The sequence below is a fragment of the Hyperoodon ampullatus genome (assembly GCF_949752795.1).
Source record: "Hyperoodon ampullatus genome assembly, chromosome: 8".
NCBI lineage: Eukaryota > Metazoa > Chordata > Mammalia > Artiodactyla > Ziphiidae > Hyperoodon > Hyperoodon ampullatus.
The window spans coordinates 14,494,324-14,521,826 of NC_136921.1; the positions used below are offsets into that span (position 1 = coordinate 14,494,324).

The following is a 27,503-nucleotide window of genomic DNA, read 5'->3' on the forward strand; positions in this document are numbered from 1 at the left end:
AATCTGACTTGGTTCTTTGACATTTCTCTTAGCCTAAATTAAGAACATTTGGTTTCCTAAGAAAGAGGTTAGTGTCTTAGTAGACATATGTTAAGTTGGCTTATATCATATGTATGTGATGTTATATATCCCCCACAAGATGTGCTGAATGTCACAGAGGCATATCGTACAGTTGAAACTTAACAGTACCTGCCCGAATTAACAGTACTTTCTGTTCTAGCTGTGAAACAGCGTGATTGATACAAAGTTCTCTCAGTGCTGTTCCACTACTTTTCAGTGTATCTTCTCTGTTTTGCTCTTGTCAGTTGAGCTTTGCTTACTGAGAGTCAGTTGTATTTGTTTTCAAGCCTGTTTATGCTAGTTGTACTTCTTGTTATTACATCATTTTTTATTGTGTAAGTCAATAGAAGTACGAAAAACAAATTTGTTATTTGGCAAACTAGATTGAATGTTTTGCAAAGACTTGACAAAGGGAAATCACTAAATATTGGGTAATTTGGTAATTTAAAAGACTGGAGTGGAAATTGTAAAAATCTAGAAGGCCATTTACATTGCTTCACAGTTGTCTCTGGTCATTAGCCATCTTAATGAAACTGAACGTAGACAGGCTAGACATTTATGATGTATGGGTATATGTGAGAAAGACAGCGTTGACTTCTAATCACAGGACTCATGATCAAAGAAAAAGTCTTTATCTCAGTGAATGCTTATATGTTTTAAATTAAAATGTTTAAGGTGCTGGTGGTGTGTGTGTGTGTCTGTTTAATAGTTTTCCTCTTTTACCACTTTAGCTAGCTTGTTACTGGTTTTGATTGCATTGGGTAAGAGTGATTCTGTATTCGGTACAGAATCTGTACCATAGAAACTTATAATCAAAATTGTAAAAATCAAATTTATAAATAATTTACTCAGTAATTGGAGTGATTATTTTCTCATTGCTTTATAAATTATTAGATTTATGCCAGTTTTTATTGAATGTGTTTTGTTTTATGCTGAAAAGTAAGCCAGAATCAGGATGGTAGTGGAGGGTGGGGAGTGTTGGACCTGAAGGTCATGAGAGTAAAGAGTAGCTTCAGTACATAGAAAACAGTGAGGCCATCAAAAAGGAGGAGGGATGCGGTCAGGGCAAAACTCAGAATTTAAGATCTTGAGGAAGGAAGTGTGAAATTCAAGAATTTATTGAAGAAGTCATCAATGAAAATTTTGAACTTAACTGAAGTTGCTGTCAGGATTTGAAAAATGTGATATAAAATGTAGAAAGTGAGCACCAACAATGCTAATAAAAGAGGAGCTTTCCTTGTAGCCATTAGGTATGTACCATTGTGTGAGATGAATGAAAGTTGGAGGATAGTGTCTGTGAAGAGAGTGCTCCTCATGGAGAATTTAGAAAGGTGATCAGGACCATTTAATACTAATATGGTAGAACTTCTGTTCATGTTTACCTTGTATTTTATTTGGTGTTGCTTGTATTAACAGTGTTCCTTTAAAAGTTCAGAGATCACAGTTTGCAGTGAGTCTTACTGTTTTTGGATTACAAATGCCTTTAAGAATCTGGTGAAAGCTACGGACTCTTTCCAGAATACTTACGTATGAACAAACACACAATAATTTAAAAATTTGGGGAAGTTCACAGACCCGCCAAAGCCCGGAGAGGTCCTGGTTAAGAACAGAAAGGAATTCTGTTACTAATCCTTTTGTGAATTAAGAACAGTAGTTTTATTTCAGTGTATTTTGGTGTAAATACAGATTTTAAAATATTTCACAAAATAGGACTTTTATGGCCAGTAATTCTGGATTATCTGTACTCTTATTAAGTGAGACACCAGTAATCATGTTGGTAAGAACTTGAAAGTTAGTTGACTACCAGTAAATAATCTGAAATGGCAGTAGCTAGGGGTGTTTTAATTATGTAATACTGAATGCTGCTCTGTTATAAGCATTAGAACCTTTTAACATTTACCAGTACACAGTCAGCTTAAGTCACATGCATCTGTATTTCATTCAGCTCTCAATTTTACTTAAAGAATATGGTCTTCAGGTACAGTATTTAAGAAAATAAGAACCATATTTGTGCATGGTATGGCTTTGGGAGAAAGGAAGTTCTGCCTGCCTTGCTGTCTACCTTTCTCCTCTGCTTTCTGCTGACTTGCCTCTCTCCCTGGGTGGGGTGCTTGCTTTTTTCCTCCCTTTTTCTTAGGGTAAATGGGCAACCGCCTATAGCCATTGTTTCAGTAGCAATTGTAAATTGTAAGGACTTACTATATATAACTTTTATATAACTTGGGAGGTACTAGAAAATTCCATGTTGCTTGAAGTGTTTCTCACCTGCAAAATTGACCACTTTTGGAATTTTATTTCCTTTATTATTGTAACTCAAAAGGATTATTTTTATGTTCGCAAGAGTTATACTAATGTTTATATTATGATTTTGCTTTAACTGCAGGACCGTGTGTACGTACAACAAAATAATGTGGAGAATGTCTACAATTTGGGATTAATTATTTTTCGAGATCAAGTTGTACGTTATGGGTGTATTAGGGATCACCTACGACAAACGCTGTTGGATATGATTGCCAGAGAGCGGAAAGGAGAAGTTGTAGACCGGTATAATAATCTTTTTACTCTTTGGGTTTTGGTTTTTACTGGTTATATCTTGAGAACCGATTCACTGTCTTAAGTTTATTAAAGTAAATTAAAGTTTGATTGTCCAGCATTTTATGAAAATACTCAAAAACCTTATATCACAGTTAACAAAGTTAGCTAGATTGTAACTAAAAAGCACACATTTATTTTTAGAAGAAACCATCCTAAGCTTTTATTGAATATACTTTTAAAAAGCAAATCAGCCATTAGTCTTCTTTGATTTCTTATGTATTTTTTTTATGCTGGCTTTTTTTTTTTTTTTTTTTGCTATTTGATAATATATTTTTTTCTTCTTTAAAAGGGCTTTTGGCTAGCATTTATTTTTAAGGTCTTTGAAGAAAAAAATGTTGAACGTAGTCTAAAATGACTAAGAACTCTTGTAGTCCTTTTGTTAAGTCATATTCCACCCCCCCAAACATTGTTGCCATTTTTTTGACACTGCAGCCAGAGTGGCTCGAAACATGCAAGACTGCTCTCTTTGCTGCTTTGTATTCAAAGCAGCTGTTAGAGGAAGACTTGTAAAGTTCTTTTTATTTCAGCTTTGGTGCTTGGTCAGGATTGCCCAAAAGCCATTTGGTGCAAAAAAATTATATTGCCTAAGAGTAACTGCGTTGTACCCATGTCAAGTGCTGTAGACTCCCTCTCTCCTCCCTGCTTCCTGATAGGCTGTTTATTCTTTTTGTGCTTTTATTTTATTTTATTTTATTTTTTTCGGTACTCGGGCCTCTCGCTGTTGTGGCCTCTCCCGTTGCGGAGCACAGGCTCCGGACGCGCAGGCTCAGCGGCCATGGCTCACGGGCCCAGCCGCTCCGTGGCATGTGGGATCCTCCCGGACCGGGGCACGAAACCGTGTCCCCTGCATCGGCAGGCGGACTCTCAACCACTGCACCACCAGGGAAGCCCTCTTTTTGTGCTTTTAAATACACAGGAATATTTAGTCATTTTAAACATATTTTCTTCAAAACTCCTAAGTTACAACAGCATGAGAACAACTTGAGATAAATAGCTGTGCAGTCAAGATATGCTTTCCAATTAAAATTACTCTAAATCCTTATGTTATAAATTAGTTGCTTATGGGAGGTTGGTCACTTTGGTTAAAAAAAGTAGCTCTGGAAGTCTTTCTAGCTACTTCTGCTGCATCTTTTACATGAATCTTTAATGTGTTTTTATTATCAAGTGGTTTAACTTCTTTTGACAGAGGCGCAATAAGAAATGCTTGCCAGATGTTAATGATTTTAGGTCTCGAAGGACGATCGGTCTATGAAGAAGATTTTGAGGCTCCTTTTTTGGAAATGTCTGCAGAGTTTTTTCAGGTAATCAGTGAAGATATAAATAAATACTCTTTTAAGATGTTCTTAAAATTACCGAATATAGTTAGTAATTTAAGCATTTTGACCTTTTTGTACTGAGGCCTTTTGGGGAAGAGGGTGCAAATTACACCCTTCAGCACACCCACCCCACAGTCTCACAGTCCAGTGAAGGAACTGTCCGAAAATAAGTCGAAGGGGTTGGACTTACACACGTGATTGTTCAAAAATTATATGCATAAAACATCTAAACTTAGAAATAACCTTAAATTGTAGTATATTTATATGTTACTAATTATTTACCATAGAGTCACAGGCAGTACATCACCAACGAAGTTTCACTATTCAGGCTTTTTGGTAATATAAGTTACTAGTAAAATAAATATAGATATATGCATGATCCCATAAGGCATATATATGTCTTAAGAGCTGTTGATTATGAAATTAAAAGTCAGTAAGTACAGTTGATAAAAATTTGCAGCAGTATATACAACCCCAAATCAACTACGTTGCTGAAAGTAAAGCTAAACCGGTACTATTTTGTAATGAAATGATAATAACAATGACTGAGTACTATGACAAATGATAAGACAATATTTATAAGGTCAGGATAATAGGGCATTCTTCCTGAAAGCCTCAACTCTCTGAGCAATTTATAGTAGGAGCTTTGTAGTGTTGCTAAAGTAGACTTTACTGGTCAAGTTTAGTAATAACCTTTTAAAGAACGAAATGAATAGAACGTTACAATAGCTCTACAGTACATCATTTGTAGAAGCCATTGGATGAGTATAGAAGTAGACTCGGTGGGTTTCGGTGTCTTTTGGATTGGCGTAACCCCCAGGCCACTTTTCAAAAATCAGCCTGTAGCCATCAGGAAGTTTTGTGTGGCCTGTACTGGTGAGCCTGGACCATACTTCATGAACTATTAATTTTATAATGTAGGAAACAGGCTTTATTTTCTGGTAACACAGCAACTACTTCTAGATATTTTTGGCAACGTTTTTGACGTTTGCATTTGTTTTAATTACCTTCATTACAGTATAGAAATACCAGTAGATGGTTAATTGTCAGGATCCCAAAGTGTGTTGCAGTGGCATATGTATACATCTGTGTGTATATATAAAATACAGTTTTAACAGTGAAGTGACGGTCTCACCAAGATTTTTGTTTGGTGTGTTAATGTTTATTCTTAGAAACTTGATTATTTTAAACTGCTTTTTTTTTTAACATCTTTATTGGAGTATAATTGCTTTACAATGTTGTGTTAGTTTCTGTTGTACAACACAGTGAATCAGCTATACGTATACATATATCCCCATATCCCCTCCCTCTTGAGCCTGCCTCCCACCCCTCTAGGTGGTCACAGAGCATCGAGCTGAGCTCCCTGTGCTATGCGGCAGCTTCCCACTAGCCATCCATTGTACATTTGGTATAAGCTACTTTTTATTAAGAGAATGGGAAATGTTATTAAATTTTGTACATAATTTATATTACTACATCGTCTATTATGTAATTCTTAGATATATTTGTTAATTTTACTATGAGATTGAAGTCAATTGAGCCAACATTTAAAATTTACTGGAATTTCTCTAAGGCTGGTGTTAGAAGACAAGATTAATAGTTACTCAAAAGCTCTATTTCTCAAACTTTATATATATTCCTTTGAGAGCGGGAGTGGGGTGGCAGGAGGACTTTAGTAACTACCAGTATGCCAGCAAAACTGTATGATAAACATGATGAATCTTTTTAGGCATAATTTTACAATAAAACAAATCAAAGAAGAATTTCCCACTCTCACTTGGGGTCAGATGCTTCATTCTATACTTTTGATCTTCACTGGCGTGTGCTTACTTTTTCTGCTATTTGGAATACACTGGCAAAGTCTGAAAAACGCTGCTTAAGGATAATGTATTAATTAATTCTTATGTAAGTAATGCTTTAAAGGGTATAATTCGGACTATATGAATATATATATATATATATAATAAGACAGTATATAAAATGTTAATAGTGCTTGGGATATTTAGTTTGGTTTATGAGAAACTGTAGAAACCCAGTTAAAAGCAGAAGCACATTTTGCTTCTGTGTTTTTAAAAAAAAAAAAAAAAAATCATGCTTCTTATTTGCAGATGGAAAGCCAGAAATTTTTAGCAGAAAACAGTGCTTCAGTATATATAAAGAAAGTAGAAGCTAGAATTAATGAAGAAATAGAACGAGTGATGCACTGCCTTGACAAATCAACTGAAGAGCCAATTGTAAAGGTGGTTGAGAGGGAACTCATTTCCAAGCACATGAAAACTATAGTAGAAATGGAGAATTCGGGGCTAGTACATATGTTGAAAAACGGAAAGACAGAAGGTAAGTGTTAGCAGTTGAAAAATAATTAAATTCTTATAGTTCTTCCAGGTTCTCAGTATTTTTTTTTCCTATTGTAGTTTATGAATGTCAGTGTTCAAGAAGTTGTGGTGTTTGTCATTAATTTATCACTGTTGTTACTTTACACATATTAATGAGGATTTTAGATATTCCTAGTGAATCAAGTGGCTTTTTTTCTTCTTTCATCTTAAGTCTCCTCACTTTTTGTTTTTCCAAAAGGTAAGTTTAGGGACTTCCCTGGCGGTCCAGTGGTTAAGACCCCGTGCTTCTACTGCAGAGGGCACAGGTTCAATCCCTGGTTGGAGAACTAAGATCCCACAAGCCACATGGCGCACCAAAGGGGGAAAAAAAATAGAGTAGAGGAGAAAATAAAAGAGCTTAAAAAAAAGATGATTAATATTATTTATAAGGTCAATGATCTCCTCACCTATTCCTGTACTTTATATTTCTATATCAGGGTGTTTAGACTCTTCTTTCCCACACACTCTCCTGTAGTTTTTGTGATTCTTTTATAATCTGAAGTTCCAATCTTAAAATTTTTGTAAGCATTTCTTTGGGAGTTAGTTGTGGTAAGGGTACCAAAAATGCAAAAATATGTGTCTCCATGTTGACATATTTAGATAAATTAGTAGATTGGATATCTTGTTATAGAATGAAAGAGGAGAAAGGAGAATTGCTTAAAAGTAAACATGTTGGAGATAACTGTAACATTTACTCCTCTTGGCTATTTACCTGATTTCCCTAAAATGTTATTTTGTAACAAGTACTCTAGGAGAAATTGTAAAGAATAGTCATGTTGTCCTCCTCCTTAATTTCTGAAGGTTTTCTTTAAAACTATGACTGGATCAGTCACTGATATGGTATTAAAAAATAAACAAATTTGGTGCTCTTAGATGAAGTCTTAGCAATATTTTAGCCATGTATTTCTTATAAAATAAATACATATTGCCTGTTGGGTCATGACATAGGTAGGGAATGGAAAAAAAAATTTTTTAAGTTAATAATTTAAAAGAGAGGAGGATGTAAGAGAAGGGAAAACAAAGATGGTAGGCAGAGAGGGTGTTCCATTCTTTCTCTAGTGGAATCTTTGCCTTGTGTTTTCAAATGGTTATATTTCTATATATGTGCTAAGTTCCTAAAAAGTTGTATGTAAATTTGTTGTTTTTATTAAACTAGAGAAAGTTACTTTTTAAAAGACCCTTCTGGTAAACCTTTTTTTATAAAAGCAAAAAGCAAAACAAAAATGATTTTTAAAGGTGTTTATCATGTTTTCTAAAATAAGCTGCTCCTGGATGCCTATGGTCTGTCAGGGATTGGCAAGCTTTTTTTGTAAAAGGCCAGATAATAAATATTTTAGTTGTTTAGTTGTTTGGACCAGACAGTAAGGTACTCATCTCTGCTGTAATAAGTAAGCATAGAAAATAACATAGAAAGTAAGCATAGAAAATAACACAAACGAATTAAACTTGACTGTGTTCCTGTAAAACTTTGATTTTTATTTTTCAAACATTTAAAAATGTGAAAACCATTCTTAGTTTGTGAGGTATACAAAAACAAGCAGCGGGCTGTAGTTAGTCCATGGGCTGTAGTTGGTCCATGGGCTATAGTTTGATGACCCTGATCATGATCCCTGGCAGATAGGACTTTATGAAAAGCATTTTCCTTTACTTAAAATGAGAATCTATCCTTTTTTTTAAAAAACAAATTTATTTATTTTTGTCTGCATTGGGTCTTCGTTGCTGTGCGCAGGCTTTCTCTCGTCGTGGTGAGTGGGGGCTACTCTTCATTGCGGTGCGCGGGCTTCTCATTGCGGTGGCTTCTCTTGTTGCGGAGCCCGGGCTCTAGGCTCGCGGGCTCAGTAGTTTTGACCCGCGGGCTCTAGAGCACAGGCTCAGTAGTTGTGGCTTTCCACTAGAAACCTAATTGCAGAATATCTTTAATTATGCTAGGCCCTGCTTGTGAGCAGTATGTCAAGAATATGTCAGAGACACAGCTTCACCATTATGAAGCCAAATATCTCATAAATCAGAAAGTGAAAAAGTTTTTTCCCACCATGAATGGAGGATGAGTTGGATTGATAATTAAATGCAGATAACATTATGAAATTAAGTTTGAATGGTATCATTTTATTGTTTCATGAAGTGTATATAGAAATAATGATATCTAATTTTTGAATGATGCATATTTTTCATTTTCTCTTTCACATTCTCCACTAAGCCATACATTTATATACAGTGAATTACATATAATGAAATTGTATTAATTTACATACTGTTAAATATACATGTGACTAAGCAAAACTGTAACAACATAGGAACAAAGTAGACAAAGTTGGGAACTATTTGATATGCCAAGTTTACTGTAGTATATATGTTCATAAATTATTGTGTTTGTTTTTAACATGGGAAACTTGGTTGTAATTTATAACAAATGTGAGAAACTGTAAGATTTGCTGTGTGTAGATTATTTGGGACATACATTATTGATGAAAGCACTTTTTAATGAAATTTGCTTTTGAAAGTCATTGAAACAAATTTTGAAGCCCTTTTTGTAAAACTTGTGTCCAGGTATCTTTAAAATACATACAACTTCAGTTTTAAGATCTAAGTTGCTCTTATAAATGTAGACCAGGGTGGGCAAATTATAGCCTGTCTGCCAAATCTGGCCCACTATCAGTTTGTTTGAAAAAAAAAAAAATCAAAAGAGTAATATTTCATTACACATGAAAATTATATAAATTTTAGATCTCAGTGTCCATAAATCAAGTTTTATTGGAACACAGTCATGCCCATTCATTTATGTATTATCTGCAGCTTCTTTATGGCTACAGTGGCAAAATCGAGTAGTTGTAAATGAGACCATATGGTCCACAAGTTTAAAATATTTACTCTCTGGTGCTTTACAGAAAACAGTTTTCCAGCCACTGATCTAGAAACTGCTGTACTAACTCCATATTTAAAAGTTCTCAATCATAAAGCCTTTTTATTATCATTGTAAAGTTTTGACACTATAGCCTCCCAGTAAATTCTTATTTCATAGATAAATTAGACGTATGGAAAAGCAGTATTTTAACTCCACATTTTAATCTTGTAAAAAGTAGAGTCCAGAGTTTTCCTTCTAAATAAAAACGATGTAGTGAGATAAACCAATTTTTAAAATATACATATTGGCTTAGGTCAACACCTGGGAAATATTAGGAATTGCTCTGAGGAAAATATTAAATAATAGGAATTTATGCTGTAAATTTCACATGAATTTTACCATGATGTATAATGAAATAAATCCTAGTATATTTAATTTTATTTTGTTCAATTTTATTTTGTTGTCATGGTTGTCATTTGAACTTTTGAGATAGATATACTTAAAAATTATTTGTAAGACTTTAATTGGTTTTTAAATTTCTTCCTTATTACATTAACTGCCAATTATACCACAGTTAAAGTTATCCTTTTGATAGTTGTTTTGCAGTATTAACTAGATTCTAGATTAGAATTATATAGGCTAAATTATGTAGGAACTCAAAACTTCAGTTTTCATTTTTTGTGACTATTATGCTGTTTGGACATCTCTTCCATGTAAACTAAAATTTGCTATGACATGTTACTGATGCTTTTAAAGTATCTCATCTGTAAGACGTATCTTGTAAATTGCAATAATAACCATTAACTAGCTTTTTTTCCCCTGTTTTCCTGGGTTTTTTTTTTTTTTTTTAATAGTTTTTCATGTGGTCAGCAAATGATCATAATGGAGAAATAAGCTTCTTTAAGTATCGCAAATCAGCATGAACAGAGATTCAAATTTATTTTCTTAATTTTTAATGTAGCCAATTTGTGTGTTCGTTCTGATTGCAGACCTTGCTTGCATGTACAAGTTATTTAGTCGTGTGCCAAATGGTTTGAAAACGATGTGTGAGTGTATGAGTTCCTACTTGAGGGAACAAGGCAAAGCCCTTGTTTCTGAGGAAGGAGAAGGAAAGAATCCTGTTGACTATATCCAGGTAAGTAAATACAGAAGATTCTCTTTATCATAAAGTAATTTTGACAAGTGCTAAAAAGTTCACTTTTACAAAGCTATGTAGTATGTATTTCTGACTTAATTCTTCCAATGGTAAATTAATATGTAATTATCCTAAATATTTTAGAATTTTGGAAAGCATGTACATTTATATCAGGGATACAAACTCAGCCACTTCTTTTCATTTATTAGCTTGTCTGATGAAGAAGTCTTTATTTAAATAGTCTCAAAAATGAAAGTTCTTTCTACTTTTTTGTATCTTTAGTGTTCATATACTACCTTAGTGTGTTCAAGAAAAAATAACTGTGTTTTAGTGACTTTTTGGTTCAAGATATTTTGCTTTCAAGCAGTACAACAAATACATTATGCACTCAAGTTTTTCATATTTTAATAAGCTTTCTCTATGTATTTTTAAAGCTAATTTTCTCTCAGGCTCACCCATTCAGTCAAGATAGAGGAAGGTGGGGAGAAAAAGTGAGGAGAATCTTTGGTTCATCTTTAATAGAATAATACATAAATGGAAGGTAGAGTACTCTCTCTCCACTGACATTTTTAACAGGCTCAGATACAGGCTTGAAAATAGCAATATAGAATCTGTAAGTTTAACACTGAATGCGTACATTTATTACCAGCAGAGTTAAACATGTGTAGTTACACATGTATTGTTTATAGAAAAGTTATTATAATGTATCCTAAGTTTCTTTGTTTTTATTTGGAAGGGCTTATTGGATCTGAAGAGTAGGTTTGATCGCTTCCTCCAGGAATCGTTTAATAACGACCGGCTCTTTAAACAAACTATTGCGGGTGACTTTGAGTATTTTCTCAACCTCAACTCCAGGTCCCCTGAATACCTCTCATTATTTATTGATGATAAGCTGAAAAAGGGAGTCAAAGGGGTAAGTATTAATGCATTTGAAAATATCTTAAGTTTTATTTGTAGATATAAAATTAGGAAATAAAATATAAAATAAGGGAATTTTGTAGATATACAATTAAACAGTCCTCCTTTGCTGTGCTTAAACGTGCACTGTGATATTTGAAAGGATTGTTTCAAGTATTTGAAATGGTCAAAAGTACTTTGACATTTCATTGAATGTAACGGGCATCAAAAACAACTACACATCCATAGACTTGAGATTGTGAGGGTTAGATATGCTATAGAGATAATAAGGAACTAGAAAACCGCTATCCATGTGGCACATAGAATGTTGCTTGCTGTCACCTGGTTCTGGGGGTTATGTATCAAACAATACTTGAGTGCCAAAAATTTGAAGGCACAGACTAGAATAGGTATCAGAAAATAGTTTGAAAGCATATATGGAAGCTCAGTTTCAAGCCTTTATAATATATCTGGGATCTTGGAAGCTCACTACAGCACAGAAAATCAAAATAAGCAGATTGTGATCACAAGTAAATTGGTCTTCTTGACTTCGTCTTGGGATTTGTGAGACAGAAGGGCAAAGCAACAAATAGGTAGCTATAACAAAGAAACAAATAAGAGGAAAATTACTAAGGGCACCAAATAGAAAATACACAGCTGAGTAGTCTACCATAGTTTTTTTTTTTTTTTTTTTTTTTTCTGTACTCGGGCTTCTCACTGTTGTGGCCTCTCCCGCTGTGGAGCACAGGCTCCGGATGCGCGGGCTCAGCGGCCATGGCTCCCGGGCCCAGCCGCTCCTCGGCATGTGGGATCCTCCCGGACCGGGGCACGAACCCATGTCCCCCGCATCGGCAGGTGGACTCCCAACCACTGTGCTACCAGGGAAGCCCCATAGTTTTTAATATAAACTTAATGCAACCTGCCACAGTATCACCTTGCCCTTATTTAAAAGATTAGGGGCAAGAGGCCTTTTTACTTTTGGAATTATAACAAATTATTACCGTTCTGGTTGCACAATTTAGATTTTGAATGAGCATATATAAAAATACCTGTCTTTTGGCCATGTAAGTTTCTGCCTAGATACTATGCAAGGGCATGGTAAAATTCTTTTATGTGATTAAAATTTCATTTCTTCTGTTCTCAGTCATCCTTTAATCCAGCCATGTATCACTTCATGCCTCCCTTTCAGAGGTAGCCCACTGGGGAGTGGAACTCCATTCCAGCCCCTGATTAATGCTGCACTAGATGAGGATTTAAGAGTCTGCTACTAGATAAAGTAGGAGGCACTTCCTCTCACTAGATCCCTCCTTCTGACATATCTCAACCAGATGTTTATGTTTGTTATCAAACAGTGTTTTTAAACTATTGATGAACTGTGATGCTGTTTTTGTAGAACTAAAATTGTGTAATTGTTAAATTGTCTTTTCAATGGTTTGCAGCTAACAGAACAAGAAGTAGAAACAATATTGGATAAGGCAATGGTCCTTTTTAGGTTTATGCAAGAAAAAGATGTATTTGAACGTTACTATAAACAACACTTGGCAAGGAGACTTCTCACAAATAAAAGTGTTTCTGATGACTCTGAAAAAAATATGATTTCTAAGTTAAAGGTAAGGTGTATTTAAGATGGAATAGAGTGCACGTAACTAACGATTATCACATAATTGAGCACCAGCAACATGTGACTGGGCAGTACTTAATTGATTTAAAATACTTATTTCTATAAATTAATAAAACTAGATTTTTTTTTTTTGAGCAGGCTGTACTTAGATTTGTTCAAGTTCTGGGACATTCACAGTGTGCTGGAATTTCTCTTGGTGTGGCAGATACATTCATTCATGGAGATCTGGGGGAGGATTAGTACAAGGGAAACAATAAAGGGAATATCACCATACAGTTTTGTTTCACAAAGTGTGGTCCACAGACTACTTGTACCCATATCGCCTGATATGGGTGTTTCTTGCTGAAAACATAAGAGTTCTGAGCAGTACCTTCAGTGAGGTTTATGGGAATCTCAGAGAGAGTCTGGGAATTTGTATTTTAAAATAAAATTCCTGGATTAATCTTTTTTTTTTTTTTTTTTTTTTTTTTTTTTTTTTTTTTTTTGAGGTACACGGGCCTCTCACTGTTGTGGCCTCTCCCGTTGCCGAGCACAGGCTCCAGACGCGCAGGCTCAGCGGCCATGGCTCACGGGCCCAGCCGCTCCGCGGCATGTGGGATCTTCCCGGACCGGGGCACGAACCCGCGTCCCCTGCATCGGCAGGCGGACTCTCAACCACTGCGCCACCAGGGAAGCCCCCTGGATTAATCTTAATCACACTGAAGTTGGTATCCACAGACATAGAACAACTGTTGGAAAGATTTAGGAAGGATGACAGTAACATGGAAGAGTTTCTTTGTACATTTTCTAATAGTAAAATCCATAATTTATTTGTATATATTTGTTTTTCCTCTACAGACTGAATGTGGATGTCAATTCACATCAAAACTGGAAGGAATGTTCAGGGATATGAGCATCTCAAACACAACTATGGATGAGTTCAGGCAACATCTACAGGCCACTGGGGTAAGATTCTTCATTAATTTCTACTTATATAAATGTGTTTATGTGAAGTCTTTTGTAGTGGGCATTTTCATCCAATCAGATACTGAATTGCTGATGTTATTTATTTTTTTTTAAACTTTTATTGGAGTCTAGTTGATTTACAATGTTATATTAGTTTCAGGTGTACAGCAAAGTGAATCAGTTGTACATACCGTATATCCACTCTTTTTTTTTTAGATTCTTTTCCCATATAGGCCATTACAGAGTACTGAGTAGAGTTCCCTGTGCTATGCAGCAGATTCTTATTAGTTATCTATTTTATATACAGTAGTGTGTATATGTCAATCTCAATCTCTCACTTTATCCATCCCCCCACCCCATGTCATTTCTTTAAATGCCATTAGTGACAACATACGTATTGCCTGTGAGTGCTTTAAAAATTATTTCTCCCATATAACCTCTTTTTCTAACTATTAATCTTAAAATATTTTTTCTTATAAAACTTAGTTTGTCTTCCCCACTTGAAGGAATATACTAAAAATTTAATAAATAGTGATTCTGCTGTTATAACCATTTTTAGGTTAGGGAAAGAATACCAGGCTTAGGCAAGCTTACTGGGTTTTAATGCTCTTCCTTTTACTTTACCCCAGGATGGTGCTATCTTAGAATTGTTACCTGATTTTCCTGTACGTCAGTATTCTTATTCATCTGAAATGTCAGGATAAATGGGCCTGACATCCTCAGGGTCGGTGGAGGGTGAACTGAGTATAAAAACACTGATGCTAGTGTGTTATAAATGTGGTTTTGTATTGTGATTCCCAGAAGGCAGTAAGCTGCAACGTATAGGGCCTTGGAGTCCAGTGGGGTTTTGTGAAGATTCAGTGGGGTTTAATGAAGTTCAGAATTTTCCCTTCTCTCTTCTTTTTTTAAACTGTTTTTCAACTGTAACTTTAAGTTTAGAGAACTCCACATTTTTTCTTTAATGTTTTCTCTCTCAACTGACCGTGTACTACTTCATAATTAAGACATGTCACAACCATTAAAAAAAAAATTGGAGGTCTTTTCTTTGATATTTAAATATAAGATCATCACCTCTACTGGTCCCATAGGTCTCATCACAAACAAAACAAAAATTTATATATATTAAGACATTCTGACTCAGAGGGACTTCAGTTTCCTCTTTGTTATAAATAGTTGTGTGATTTGCCTCGGGTGTTTACAGTGGAGAAAGGCTGAGAGCAGGAAAGATAGACTCTGTGATAAATAGAAATTTGAGTGGGCAGGGGCTGAATAATGTGATAGATGTTTTTCTCTCTTAGATTGTTCATGGATTTGTGCTTCATTCTGTCTAATGCATTGATAAAATCATATTTTCATATGGTACATTTTTTGTTTTGTTTTTCTTCCACTAGTGTTACACATATTAAGAGCTATAAGGAGATAACCTGGTCTGAATAAATGCTGTATTGAAACCATGTAAAGGAATGTTCCTGGATGGGTCCAGAACCCTTACTATTTTTTTAGCTAACTACCTTATCTGTGGTAGTTGAAGGCCTTTTGATAAGAAAATTACGGCCTTTATTGACTCTCGACCACTCTGTTGCACTTATTTCATTTAAAAAAGAGGGAATGATGGTTCAACATGATCATTTTATCAGATTGTTTGCTTTTGTTATTTTCTGTTGTTATGAAGTTTGTGCACTTTGTATTCTTTCATTTTGATGATTCAGATATAACCTGCACTTTATGGTGGAATATTTGTTTCATAATTTGTTAACCCAGTAAGTAGAGTACTTATCAAGATGCTCAGAGTTATATATCTGCTAATCTGGTTGCAGCTTTCACTTTGTAAGGCCATTATTTGCATGCAATTATTGCCTATTTTGTAATTGTTTAAACTAAGGATCTTAAGCATTTATGTCTCCTAAGCCTTAATCTTCATTAGAAAGATTTGATGAAAAGTGACAGAGGAATCAAAACAAATCTTGAACTTGCTGAAATCTTGGAACCCTTTTAAAACATCATCAATCCTCAGATAATTCTCTGTAACTTTCTTAAAGGTTCTTGGCCTGTTTAAATATACCAAGAGAATGACTCTTCTGTTTCCTTTCAGAAGTCATATTAACAAGTACTTTTCTTAAAATGCTAAATACTTGTGGTATATTATATTTAGATAAGTCATATTTATTATGCTGAGGGAAATTTAAGTGTTTGTGCATTTTTTCCTGTGTTTTACTTTTTTAATGGGGATAGGAACAGGAAAACCACCTTGCTATCATATTTCTGTTTATTTATATCAGCAAATCATACCACATCCAGACAGACATTTCTGGTACCTCTGTTTCTGTGTACTTGTCCCTGTCATGTGCTATCTTGGAAAATAAGCTGAATGGCTTAAAAATATTACTAAGAGGGGCTTCCCTGGTGGTGTAGTGGTTGAGAGTCCGCCTGCCAATGCAGGGGACACAGGTTCGTGCCCCAGTCTGGGAAGATCCCACATGCCGCGGAGCAGCTGGGCCCGTGAGCCATGGCCGCTGAGCCTGCGCGTCCGGAGCCTGTGCTCCGCAACGGGGGAGGCCACAACAGTGAGAGGCCTGCGTACCACAAAAAAAATATATATATATATTACTAAGAGAGCTAGAAAGAAAAGGTCCAAACCATTAGAGTAATAGTTCCTTGAGGTTCTTTTTCTTTTTCCTTTTTTTAAAAAATAAATTTATTTATTTTATTTATTTATTTTTGGCTGTATTGGGTCTTTGTTGCTGTGCGCGGGCTTTCTCTAGTTGTGGTGAGCCAGGGGCTACTCTTCGTTGCAGTGCGCAGGCTTCTCATTGCGGTGGCTTCTCTTGTTGCGGAGCACAGGCTCTAGAGCGCAGGCTCAGTAGTTGTGGCGCACGGACTTAGTTGGTCCGCAGCATGTGGGATCTTCCCGGCCCAGGGCTCGAACCCATGCCCCCTGCATTGGCAGGCGGATTCTTAACCACTGTGCCACCAGGGAAGCCCTCTTTTTCTTTTTTTTAATTTAACAAATAACTCATTGTTTCTGTGCCAAGCGTTGTTCTAGGCACTGGTTATACAGCAGAGAATAGACAAAAATCCCTGCCATGTTGGAGCTTACTTTCCAATCTGGGAGACAGATGATCAACAAGATAAGTAATTACATAGCACCTTAGCTGGTGATAGGAGATATAGAGGAAATCTGTAGCAAGGAAGAGTGGTCGAGGAAGGCCTCCTTTAAAAAATGACATTTTGAGGAAAGACTTGAAGATTAAGGAGCAAGACTTGTGGAGATATGGGAAAAGAGATGAAAGACTTCATTGTCTTGGGTGGATTGAACCAAGTTGTGACCCCCTTCCCAATTACAAGTGTACAAAGAGTTCTCAGCCCCTTCTCCATTCATCATCTAAGTAAGAGTCTGCTGTGATCATCTCTCCTATGTGTCATGTAAGATTTCTGGATTCAATTTCTTTAAAATAGAGTAAATCATTTATTAGATATTTATGAAGAAATCTGAGTGTGGAATATTCTTCTTGATATTCATAAACTCATTTTTCTCTTTAAAGAATTTCTATCACTAAATCATCCAGGTTACATAAAAATTGAATAATGGTTTAAAACAAGCTGTGAATATTAAAAATAAAGATAATATTTCCCCCTTTAGAATTTCTGTTGATGTGTTTTATTTTTGTTTTCTTAAAATTGTAATTTATTTAAAAAGAAGAAATATCTAATTGTGATGGTAATGCTAGCATATATTTTGTAGAGGTAGTCAAACATTATGCAAATGCTTATAGAGCATCTGCTGTGTAGAACTGGATCTAGTGTCCTATGCAGAGGTTGTTAGAATGTGAGCTACATGTGAAAACTTGGAGGTTTTGGTCAGTATAGTTGAAATGTGACTGGGATATTAGAAATGTGTTGTTGCTGTGTTAAGATGGTAAAAATGTTTAAAAGCTGAGATGAAAGGTATTATTCTAGAATTTTCCCTAAAATGATACTGATAATGGCCCCTTGACATTTTATCTGAAAAAAATCTTGAGGGCCAAAAACTCTGTACTTTTCAATGACACCAGTAAGACTTTGTTCATATGCTAGGAACTTTGATCAGTATTGTAAATTCAGCATCTTAAGCAATAATTACAAATGTGCCAGGATAGTTAAAATTAGGAAAACATTGGATGAGTGTAACTTTTAAGAAGATATGTTTTATTTGCTGGATGTTGGATATGGAGATAACTACTTTGATAACTCTAACACAGTGTCTGTATGGAACAGATAACACATCCTAACTAATTAGGGGGGAACATTTTCTTCTCTTTTCCACAGGTATCTTTAGGTGGTGTTGATCTCACAGTTCGGGTGCTCACAACAGGTTATTGGCCCACTCAGTCAGCCACACCAAAGTGCAACATCCCACCAGCACCAAGACATGCTTTTGAGATATTCAGAAGGTAAATGTAGATCAAATTTTATATTTCTAAGTACAGATTGTCCAGAATTTAGATAAATTTGAGCATTCAGTAGTGTCCCCAATTGAAGGGGAATATACTCCATTTTTTAAATCCCACATTATCCTTTATGCATTTAATATGTAAGGATGAATTGCATAAACTTTTCAGAGGAATATCAGTGTGCTTTCTTCAGCATTAGTGCATGGTTAGGAGTATATTTTGTATTGTTGATGTCTGATACTAGCTTGGGGTGACTTGCTTATTGGGTTCCCTATGGAGAAAGGTGGTCATATAAACAGCGGTGGCTGAGCAGCAGCCAGGGGCAAATAAATGTACTGGTAGAAAGTACTTAGTGTACTACCTTTATCACTTAATATCTAGCTAAGTTTCTTAGGTCTGTTTCCCACCCAGCCACCCCCACCCCTTATTTAGGGCTTCTTTTCTGTAAAAAAAAATTGGAACGGAACTTGATTCCTAAGGTTTTGTTTAGCTTTTGAAGTCTCCCTTACATATATGTTTGTTAAGGGTTGGTAGTTTATAATTTCAAATATATAAATTACATGATTCTCAAAAACCTGGTTTGATTTGCTGAAGGTTTTACTTAGCCAAACACAGTGGTCGACAGCTCACACTCCAACATCATATGGGTTCTGCAGATCTCAATGCCACCTTTTATGGACCAGTTAAAAAGGTAAATATTAATAGTTTGAAGGTATTTTTATTAAGTAACTTAAAATTAGTCTACGGAAGTGATTTGTGATTTTTGTTGACTTGGATAAATTATTTCTTTTATTTCCTTACCTGTTTCAAATATTAAAAAGAGGGAAACTTCGGCTTTGATTTATTGATTTCTGTTCCCTTAGTTGCTAACTTCATTTGACAATGTGAAGACTATACCAGTAGCCTTCCTTGTGGAATAAATAATATAATTACATGTTTTATTTATAAGATTAGATTTGAGATAATATTGCATAAAATAATGGATTTGAGGGCATAAAAAGCCATGAGTCCCTTTTTAAAATTCTCAGTCTCCTATAATCCTTATTTCCAATAAATTGAAACCGGGAAAGCTAACACTTAAGATTTGTGAAAATGTACAAAATGTTGCTAAAGTGATTATTTAAAAATTAACAATACACTAGAAAAGTGCCTTCATTTAAAGAAGCAATTGCTTTTTTATATGTAAAATAGTGAGGTTTAGAGTAATAATTTACTTTCATTGCTTGGTATAAATCAAATCAGGGTCATTTGGCTTCAAATGGCAAAATAATAAAAAGCTTCTAAAAAAACATTAAGAATACCTAAGTTGTCATCTTGGCAGCAAATAACAGTTTCATTCAATATTTTAATTAAAATCTTTTTTGTCACTGTAACACCAAAGTTTTTTTTTTTAATATTGTTGAAGATGCCTATATACATGTTCTAATTTTTATACTTAATTGAAGTGGGAAATAGTCGTTAGAGTTCAGTTAGTTGAATAATGTTTGACACTATTGTATATTTAACTGTAAGTGGGAAGGTCAAGGATACATACTAAAGAACTCAGCTTTTAATTATTGCTTTCTTGTTTCTGTTTTAAAGGAGAGGTTTTTTTCCCTAAATAATCATGTTATCTTTTGAGGTTTTATTAAACAGATCAGTAGGTTTTAAAAACATAATTCATATGTTAATTATTGAGGACTGAATTTCTACTTTGTACTTCTAAATCATAGAGCAGGAATAGGCTTTAAGGATGGCAGAGGTTTTTTTCTCCCCATCCTATGCTATTATTTGAACTCTTACCATGATCAGACCACACAGAAAGAAACCTAATACTATTTTAGGGTAGTAGTATAATGGCAGTAGCATCTTTATAAGTCCATTATTATCCCATTGTGTACTGTTAACATAATTCTAGTTATAAATATAAGGAATTACTCATTACTTGCTCAGATACATTAAAATATTCATAATGGAAAAAAAATGGGACAGTCCTAAATAAAGACTTTGTGTGCATGTATACATACATATTTACACGTACACTTTTAAAATAACATTTCCTTTTTATATAGGAATGAGTTTATATCATTTTGTTAAGGAGAGGTTGGGCATTACAGAACTTATTTTTCAAATATACTGTTAAAGTTACTAGGAGATAATTATATCTTGTTTCTATTTTTATATTTAAAAAATTAAACAGGAAGATGGATCTGAAGTTGGTGTTGGAGGGGCACAAGTAACTGGCTCTAATACGCGGAAGCATATATTGCAAGTCTCCACTTTCCAGATGACCATATTAATGCTCTTCAACAATAGAGAAAAATACACATTTGAGGTATGGGCTGGTTATGTGAATTTTAACCAATTGTATTGTTTCAGATTCTCACCTGGCATTTGGGTTGTTCTCAGATTTAGACTGTAGTGAATAGAGCTGTATGTTTAACTTTTTAAAGAAGTTGCCAAACTGCATCCCGAAGTGATTTTTACCATTTTACATTCCTGCCAGCAGTGTAGGAGAGTTCTAGTTGCCCCACATCCTCTCCAAAATTTAGTATTGTCAGTCTTTTAAATTTTAGCCATTTTAGCTGGTGTGTAATTGTACCTATACATTGTGGATTTAATTTCTTTCCTTGACTAATAATAATGACATTGAGCATTTTTTATTTGTTCATATGCCACTTCTATGTCTTGTTTGGTGAATTCTTTGTTCATATCTTTATCAGGTTTTTTAAAAGTTCTTTACAAATTCTGGATACAAATCCGTCGTCAAATCTATGTTCTGTGAATATTTTCTCACAGTCTGTCACTTGCCTTTTCATTTTCTTAATGTTATATTCTGAAGAGCAGAACTTTTTAATATTGATGAAGTCCAGTGGCCACTTCTTTACGTTTATGGTTCATGCTTTTGATATCCTATCTAAGAAATTATTGGCTATCCCAAGTTTGCAAAGATTTTCTAAGTGATTTATAGTTTTAGCTTTTACATTTAGTCCTATGATCAATTTCAAGTTAATTTTTTTGGTATGGTTAGAGGTAAGGATTATTTCCTCCCCACACATAGGTATTCAGTTGTTCATTTCAGCATCATTTGTCAAAAACACTAGTCTTTTCCCATTGAATTACTTTGAGCCCTTTATTTAAAAAAAAAAAAATTCAGTTGACCATATATATGTGGGTCTATTTCTGCACACTCTGATCTATTTCATTAATTTCTATGTCTATCCTTATGCTAATTTTACACTATTTTGATAGTGTCAACTTTCTTTTTTTTTCTTAGAGTAACTATATATATATTATAATATACTTCTTCTTTCTCCCATTAAGTCATGATTTGATTGAATTAAATTCATTTAGTCTTTTCCCATACCTTTGATGAGTAGGTTGGAGTTGAAATGAAGATTGTATGATTTTTAATAAGTTTAAATTAAAGATAAAGAATATTTTAAAAAGCTGTAGAATTATAGCCATATTTATACTTAACTGAAAATCAATTTTCAGACATAGGTGAATGAATATAGGAAGAAAGAAGTTTAAGTTTGAAATGAAGAGCAAGATTAAATTCTAGGCCTGTTTTAATACTCATCTCCATATTCCCTTTTTGTGACGATGATATAGTTAAGGGATGACTGTTTTTATGTGATACACCTCAAGGAAAGATTTTGAAACGTAAGTGTTTTATTTTTAGGTTAGTGGCTAAGGCAAGAGGTTTTGCTCTTATAAATTTCCAGGCGTGTTTTTACCTAGGGAATAACTTGAATTTTCAAGCACAAGTTAAATGTGATTGAGTTCTAAAGAATATTGATTAAGTAAGTATTGAGTACCTTACCCAAACATTGTAAGCCTTTTCAGACAGGTGGAATTGAATTATCTTTAACAGCTTGGATGTTTTAATCTGCTGTTCTCATGGATAATATATTTGAAACAAAATAAGCTACTTGATAAATGCTGCAGTTGGTTTTCAGAGTCCTACTTTATAAAGAGCTGGCAAAAATAATGGGATAAACAAAAACATAAATTGATCTTCTTAAGCCATTATTGGAATTGCTAGTAATTTTAATGGTTCAAGCTTCCTTTTCTCGTCCCAGTCAGCTTGCAATCAGTGAGGCTAGTGAGCAGTGATTTAGGTAGAAGGTAAAATTAAGTAGAAAATTCCTGTAATATTTTAAATTTTAGCTAAGTCACAAACCAGAAGCCTGAGCGTAAGTAAGTAAAATGCCATTCCTATGGCTCCAGAACCTTCTGACTGTTTGCATCTCAAACGGGGGAATAGTGAAAAGGCACATGAAGTTTTTTGTCTTTACTCCCACTATGTGCTTATAGTCAGTCTGCCGCATAAGTTTTATTTGACATCTCTTTTACAGAAATCGCCACAAATTAGAGGAGACAGTTAAAAGTATTTAACTATAGTAATTACTAAAGGAAGCTGATCTCTTATCTTTGAATATTCTTCCTTTCTAAGTTCAGTAAGATGGTGTATTCATTATTTAATGCTACACAACAGGTCTCAAATTCATGTTTTAAAACAACCACTAACAGCTTATTATCTTTCGTGGTATTTGTGGGTTGGGGATTCAGGAGGGGCTTTCTGGGTGGTTCTGGCTTGGACTCGTTCGTGAGGTTACATTAAGATGTCAGCTGGGGCTTCAGTTGTCTACTGTTTGTCTAGGGCTGGAAAATGCTTTTGGTATGTGCCTTCTTCCACGTGGCTGGCAAGTTTGTTTTGGCTGTTGGTAAGAGGTCTTAGTTTCTCTCCACATAGGCTTTACCAAACATGGCTGTTTGATTGTCCTTGCCTCCTGGTGGCTAACTTTCCCTAGAGCAAGCGATCCAAGAGACCCAGGCAGAACCTGCAGTGCCTTTATGACCCAGCCTTGGACGTCACGTATCGTCACTTCCTTATTTTGTGGGTCACTCAAGTCAGCCCTGATGCAGTGAGGGGACCACACAAGGTTAAAACATACCAGGATCATTGTGGGCCATCTTGGAAACTGCCTACAAAAGGTGACATTTATTGTAGTGTCACATTTAATCTATAGTAGTCAGGCTGCTCAGGCTTTTTCCTCTTTTTATATAGTTTTTGGAATGAAGTCCGTATTGTGACTTAGAACAGCTAAAATACAGAAATACATATAGTGGTAATCTGTACCTTGGATTTTTAGTAATAGCATTTAATTTTTGAAAGAGGTATGGATATTAATACATATTTTTCTGAATGTTCTTTATTATACTTTTCAGAAATTTCTGAGAATGAGTCTGAAATATAAAAGCTAATTGTAGACAGTAGCAAAATTAATGTCAGACAGAATTTGAATAGAAAACCATTAAACAACAGTGGTAATTGATATTTCATCGAGAACTTATGACATTAATGTGACATAACAATATACGAAGGAAAATGGTTCGAAGTACAAGGGGAAATAGATAATTCCACAGTTACAGAAATCCCTCACAAATGTACTGATTGACTATACTATAAAAAAGAGGGATATAGAAGATTTGAATAACACAATTAGCAAATTAAAATTCAAAGCTATACAGGGAACTTTGAACTCAGAAAGCAAAATACACAAATTGTTCTTGGGAAATATCTGAGGCTGGCATAACCTTATTACTAAAACTGAACAAGGAAAATACAAAAAAGGAAGGAAAGCTATAGGTTATTCAAAATAAATACACAAATCTTAAGTAAAATATTATTAGCAAGTTATATTCAGCAGTCTATTGAAATAATAATCCACTCTGTCCAAACAGGGTTTACTCCTGGAATACAAAGAAGGAATTTGTTAACAGATAGTTACTGAGATTTTAAAGTAATAATAAAATTAACTGATCACCTGCTATATTACCAGACATCATTTCAAGGAGAAAGTCAATGATTTCCACAAATGTGCAAAAAGCACACGAGAAAAGTCAGTCCCCACTTCTTATTTCCAGATGGGGGACTCTTAGCCACCTAAGAATAGAATGAAATGCCTAATGGCATATGGGTGTATCTAATGAGAGACCTAAGCTTTAAATAAGAGACCTGAGCAAACAGTAATTAGTAGTAAAATGTTAGACACCTTCCCATTAAGGTTAGGAACAATTTAGGATACCTGCCTTTACTGCTACTATCCAGTCTTATTCTGCAGGTCCTAATTAACACACTAGGAAAGAAAAAGGAATGAAATTTATAAATATCAGGAGTTGACAAAGTTTGTAGATAGTATGATTGTCAGCTATAATAATCAACTGAGAAATGAGAGTTTGGTTGAAAAGTTTTTCTATAAATCATACTTACTATAAGTCAGCTTTTCTCTACATCAGAATTAATCTGAAAATGACATGAGGAAAAGGATGTTTTAATAGGAATCACAATCTTTCTAGGAATCATCCTAACACAAAAAGTAGAAGACTTACACGAAAAAGGCAATAAAAGAAAAGAATATGGAAGGGTAAATGTACCTGAAAGGGAAAGCTATGTGTTATAAAGGAGTTTTTTGTTTTTTTTTTAAGTCACCTATAAATTCAGTGAAATGTCAGTCCAAATCTGCGGAAGATTTCTTTTCTGTGAAACTTGACAGGCTGATCCCAGAATTCACCTGGGCAAGAAAATGCACAAGAATAGGCAAAGAGGGGCAGGGATTTGGGAGATGGGAAGGCCCAGTAAGAGGGAAAGGAGTATGTCTTAATACCCAGACATACCTCAAAGTTAAAATTGTTTTTAACATGTGTAGACAAATAGGTCATTTGAACAAAATAGGGAGTCCAGAAACAGATTAGTATATACAGAGGTGTTTGGAATGCGATATATTTACCATTTCTAATAAATTAAAATAACTGCTACTTCATTTGTGGGAATGGAAGGAGAGTAGTATGGCGAACTTAGTTCCGTATGTCATATCAAATGTAAAATCAAAATCAAATTCCAGATAGATGTAAGCACAAATCTATAAATGTAATAGAAAAAACAGAATATTTTGATAAGTGTGATATAAGGCCTTTTTTCAAGCCTGTTACATAAACCACAAAGAAAAAGACTGACAGATTTAACCAAGTAAAAAGTAATAAAACATGTAAATGATGAAATAAGTTAAAAGAGAAGATAAAGAGTCTAGGAGAAATTTACAGCAAGTAAGAGTATTGAAAACTGTAATACGTAAAGAGCACCAGTAAATCAATACAAAAACAGTTGAATAGAAAAACGTGGAAGAAATACAAATAGATAAAGCACAGAAGAAGAGTTACAGATACCTTGTAAACATAAAAAGATGTTTTTTTCTCCTATTGGTTATAGAAGTACAAATTAAAATAATGAGATACCATTTTTAGCCCAATAGATGGGCAAAAGAAAATGACAGTTCTGTGTTTGAGGTAGAGAGAATGAATACTTATAACTGCTGTGAAGTTAAATAGTTAAGAAACTTGAAAGGCAGTTTGTCACTGTCTGTCAAATATAAAATCTTTATAACTCTGAGGAAACAAGTACATTTCTAGAAATATGCTTCAGAAACCTAGCTCTTGTACGCAGGCAGAAATGCATACTCCATCACAAAATTGGATACAATCTCAATCTCCATATTGTGAGAGAGCAGTACTATGGAGTTGCCTGTGTCTTTAACGTCATTATGCAACCATGCAAAATCATCAAGAAATTAATGGAAGAATTCATATGGTGTGATCCTGTTTATATTTAACACTAATACTAGTGTATAGGTAAGTATGTTAATGTACATACATGTATATGTGTATTTGTATTCATGTGTGTGTGTGTGTGTATATATATACGTAGATGTATTTTAAAAAATGGCATAGAAGGATGAACATTGAATTGCAGTACAGACAGTTCCTGACTTATGGTGGTTTGACTTAAGTTTTTTCAACTTTATGATGGCACAAAGCAGTACGCATTCGGTTGAGGCTGTACTTTGAATTTTGATCTTTTCCCAGGCTGGGATCAGCAAGCTGCAGCTCTCAGCTAGGTGATCACAAGAGTAAACAACTGATACACCTACCACCATTCTGTACCCATACAACCATTCTGCTTTTTACTTTTAGTACAATATTCAATAATTACATGAGATATTCAACACTATTATAAAAAATAGGCTTTGTGTTAGATGATTTTGCCCAACTATAGGCTAAGGTACGTGTTCTGAGCGTGTTTAAGGCGAGCTAGGCTCAGCTAGGATGTTCAGTAGGTTACACGCATTAGATGCATTTTCAGCTTGTTCAGTGCTGTGAGGTTATTAGGACATAACCCCGTTGTGATTTGAAGAAGATCTGTAGCTACCTCTAGGAATGATGTGTAGTTGTTAAAATACCACCTAAGAAGGTATTTCCGGTTCTTTGACTATGGTTAAACAATAATACATGTAAATAAATCACTTTTAGCATGTACATAGTAAATACAGTTAACATTCTAATTAATAGCACCTATTTAATTTGCTGGGATTAACATTTATATGTCTAAAGTATGTAGACATACTGAGATCATTTGAAGCAAGGGAATATGCATCATCATCACTAAAGGTCACATTTCTTTCAGTCTGACCTGACAGTCCTTTAGAAAAGCCTAAACTGTTCCTCAGAGACTTGTGAAAGGGAGAACAACTCTTCCCAGATCAGTTACATACTCTGAATAACACCATCTTTATGCCCACTCTTCCTGAGCTCCTTTTGAGAAAAAAACAGCTTTACACAGTGAATCAAAATGATGTATCCTGATAGGAAGATTTGCTGCACCATACAGTACCTGTAGATGTGAAGGGACTAAATCATATACATGTACAATTCTCTTACTGTCCCATTGACATACAAAGAATATAATGAATTTAAAAGTTACAGATTCACTCTTTTCCTGAACTGCTTGTTTTTCCAGTATTACATTTTATTCATGCCATAATAATGTAGCAAAAATTACCACCACTTCAAAACATATTTCATATTGCTTTTCATATTTAGTATTAATTATCAAGTATTTAATTTTTTTTTAATTTGGTTATACAGGCAGTAAAAATGGTCAACTTGGATTGTAAAGTTTGATACTATGATAGAAGACCTTAGGTCAGGCTTACTTTGCTTATTTCTAGGAAAGAAGTTGCTAAGCAAAAGAGTAATATGGATAAACTTGAGAGGAAGATTGTAGAGTATTTCTAAAATTAGCAATCATATGTTGATTAACACTTTGCTTTTTACCTAAATATTAAAGCAGGTCCCTTAATAATCTCTGCTGGATGACATTCTTAGACTATGCTTTATAACTCTGAAACAAAAAGTACATGTCTTTTCAGTATTTTGTAATTTGAACTACCTTTTTCTATAATTCG

General features: G+C 34.5%; 1 protein-coding gene across 2 annotated transcripts in view; it reads left to right on the forward strand.

The window, feature by feature from the left end:
• CUL3 (cullin 3) overlaps positions 1-27,503 on the forward strand; it is a gene marked incomplete at its 5' end in the record, with an annotated part of 97,768 nt that overhangs the window by 56,856 nt on the left and 13,409 nt on the right. For both annotated transcript variants that reach the window (XM_079710411.1, XM_079710412.1), the window contains 10 exons: positions 2,444-2,604; positions 3,842-3,956; positions 6,080-6,308; positions 10,178-10,323; positions 11,060-11,236; positions 12,660-12,830; positions 13,679-13,786; positions 18,092-18,216; positions 18,811-18,907; positions 20,396-20,530. In XM_079710411.1, the coding sequence (XP_079566537.1) occupies positions 2,444-2,604; positions 3,842-3,956; positions 6,080-6,308; positions 10,178-10,323; positions 11,060-11,236; positions 12,660-12,830; positions 13,679-13,786; positions 18,092-18,216; positions 18,811-18,907; positions 20,396-20,530 (1,464 nt within the window). The remainder of the gene's footprint in view (positions 1-2,443; positions 2,605-3,841; positions 3,957-6,079; positions 6,309-10,177; positions 10,324-11,059; positions 11,237-12,659; positions 12,831-13,678; positions 13,787-18,091; positions 18,217-18,810; positions 18,908-20,395; positions 20,531-27,503) is intronic.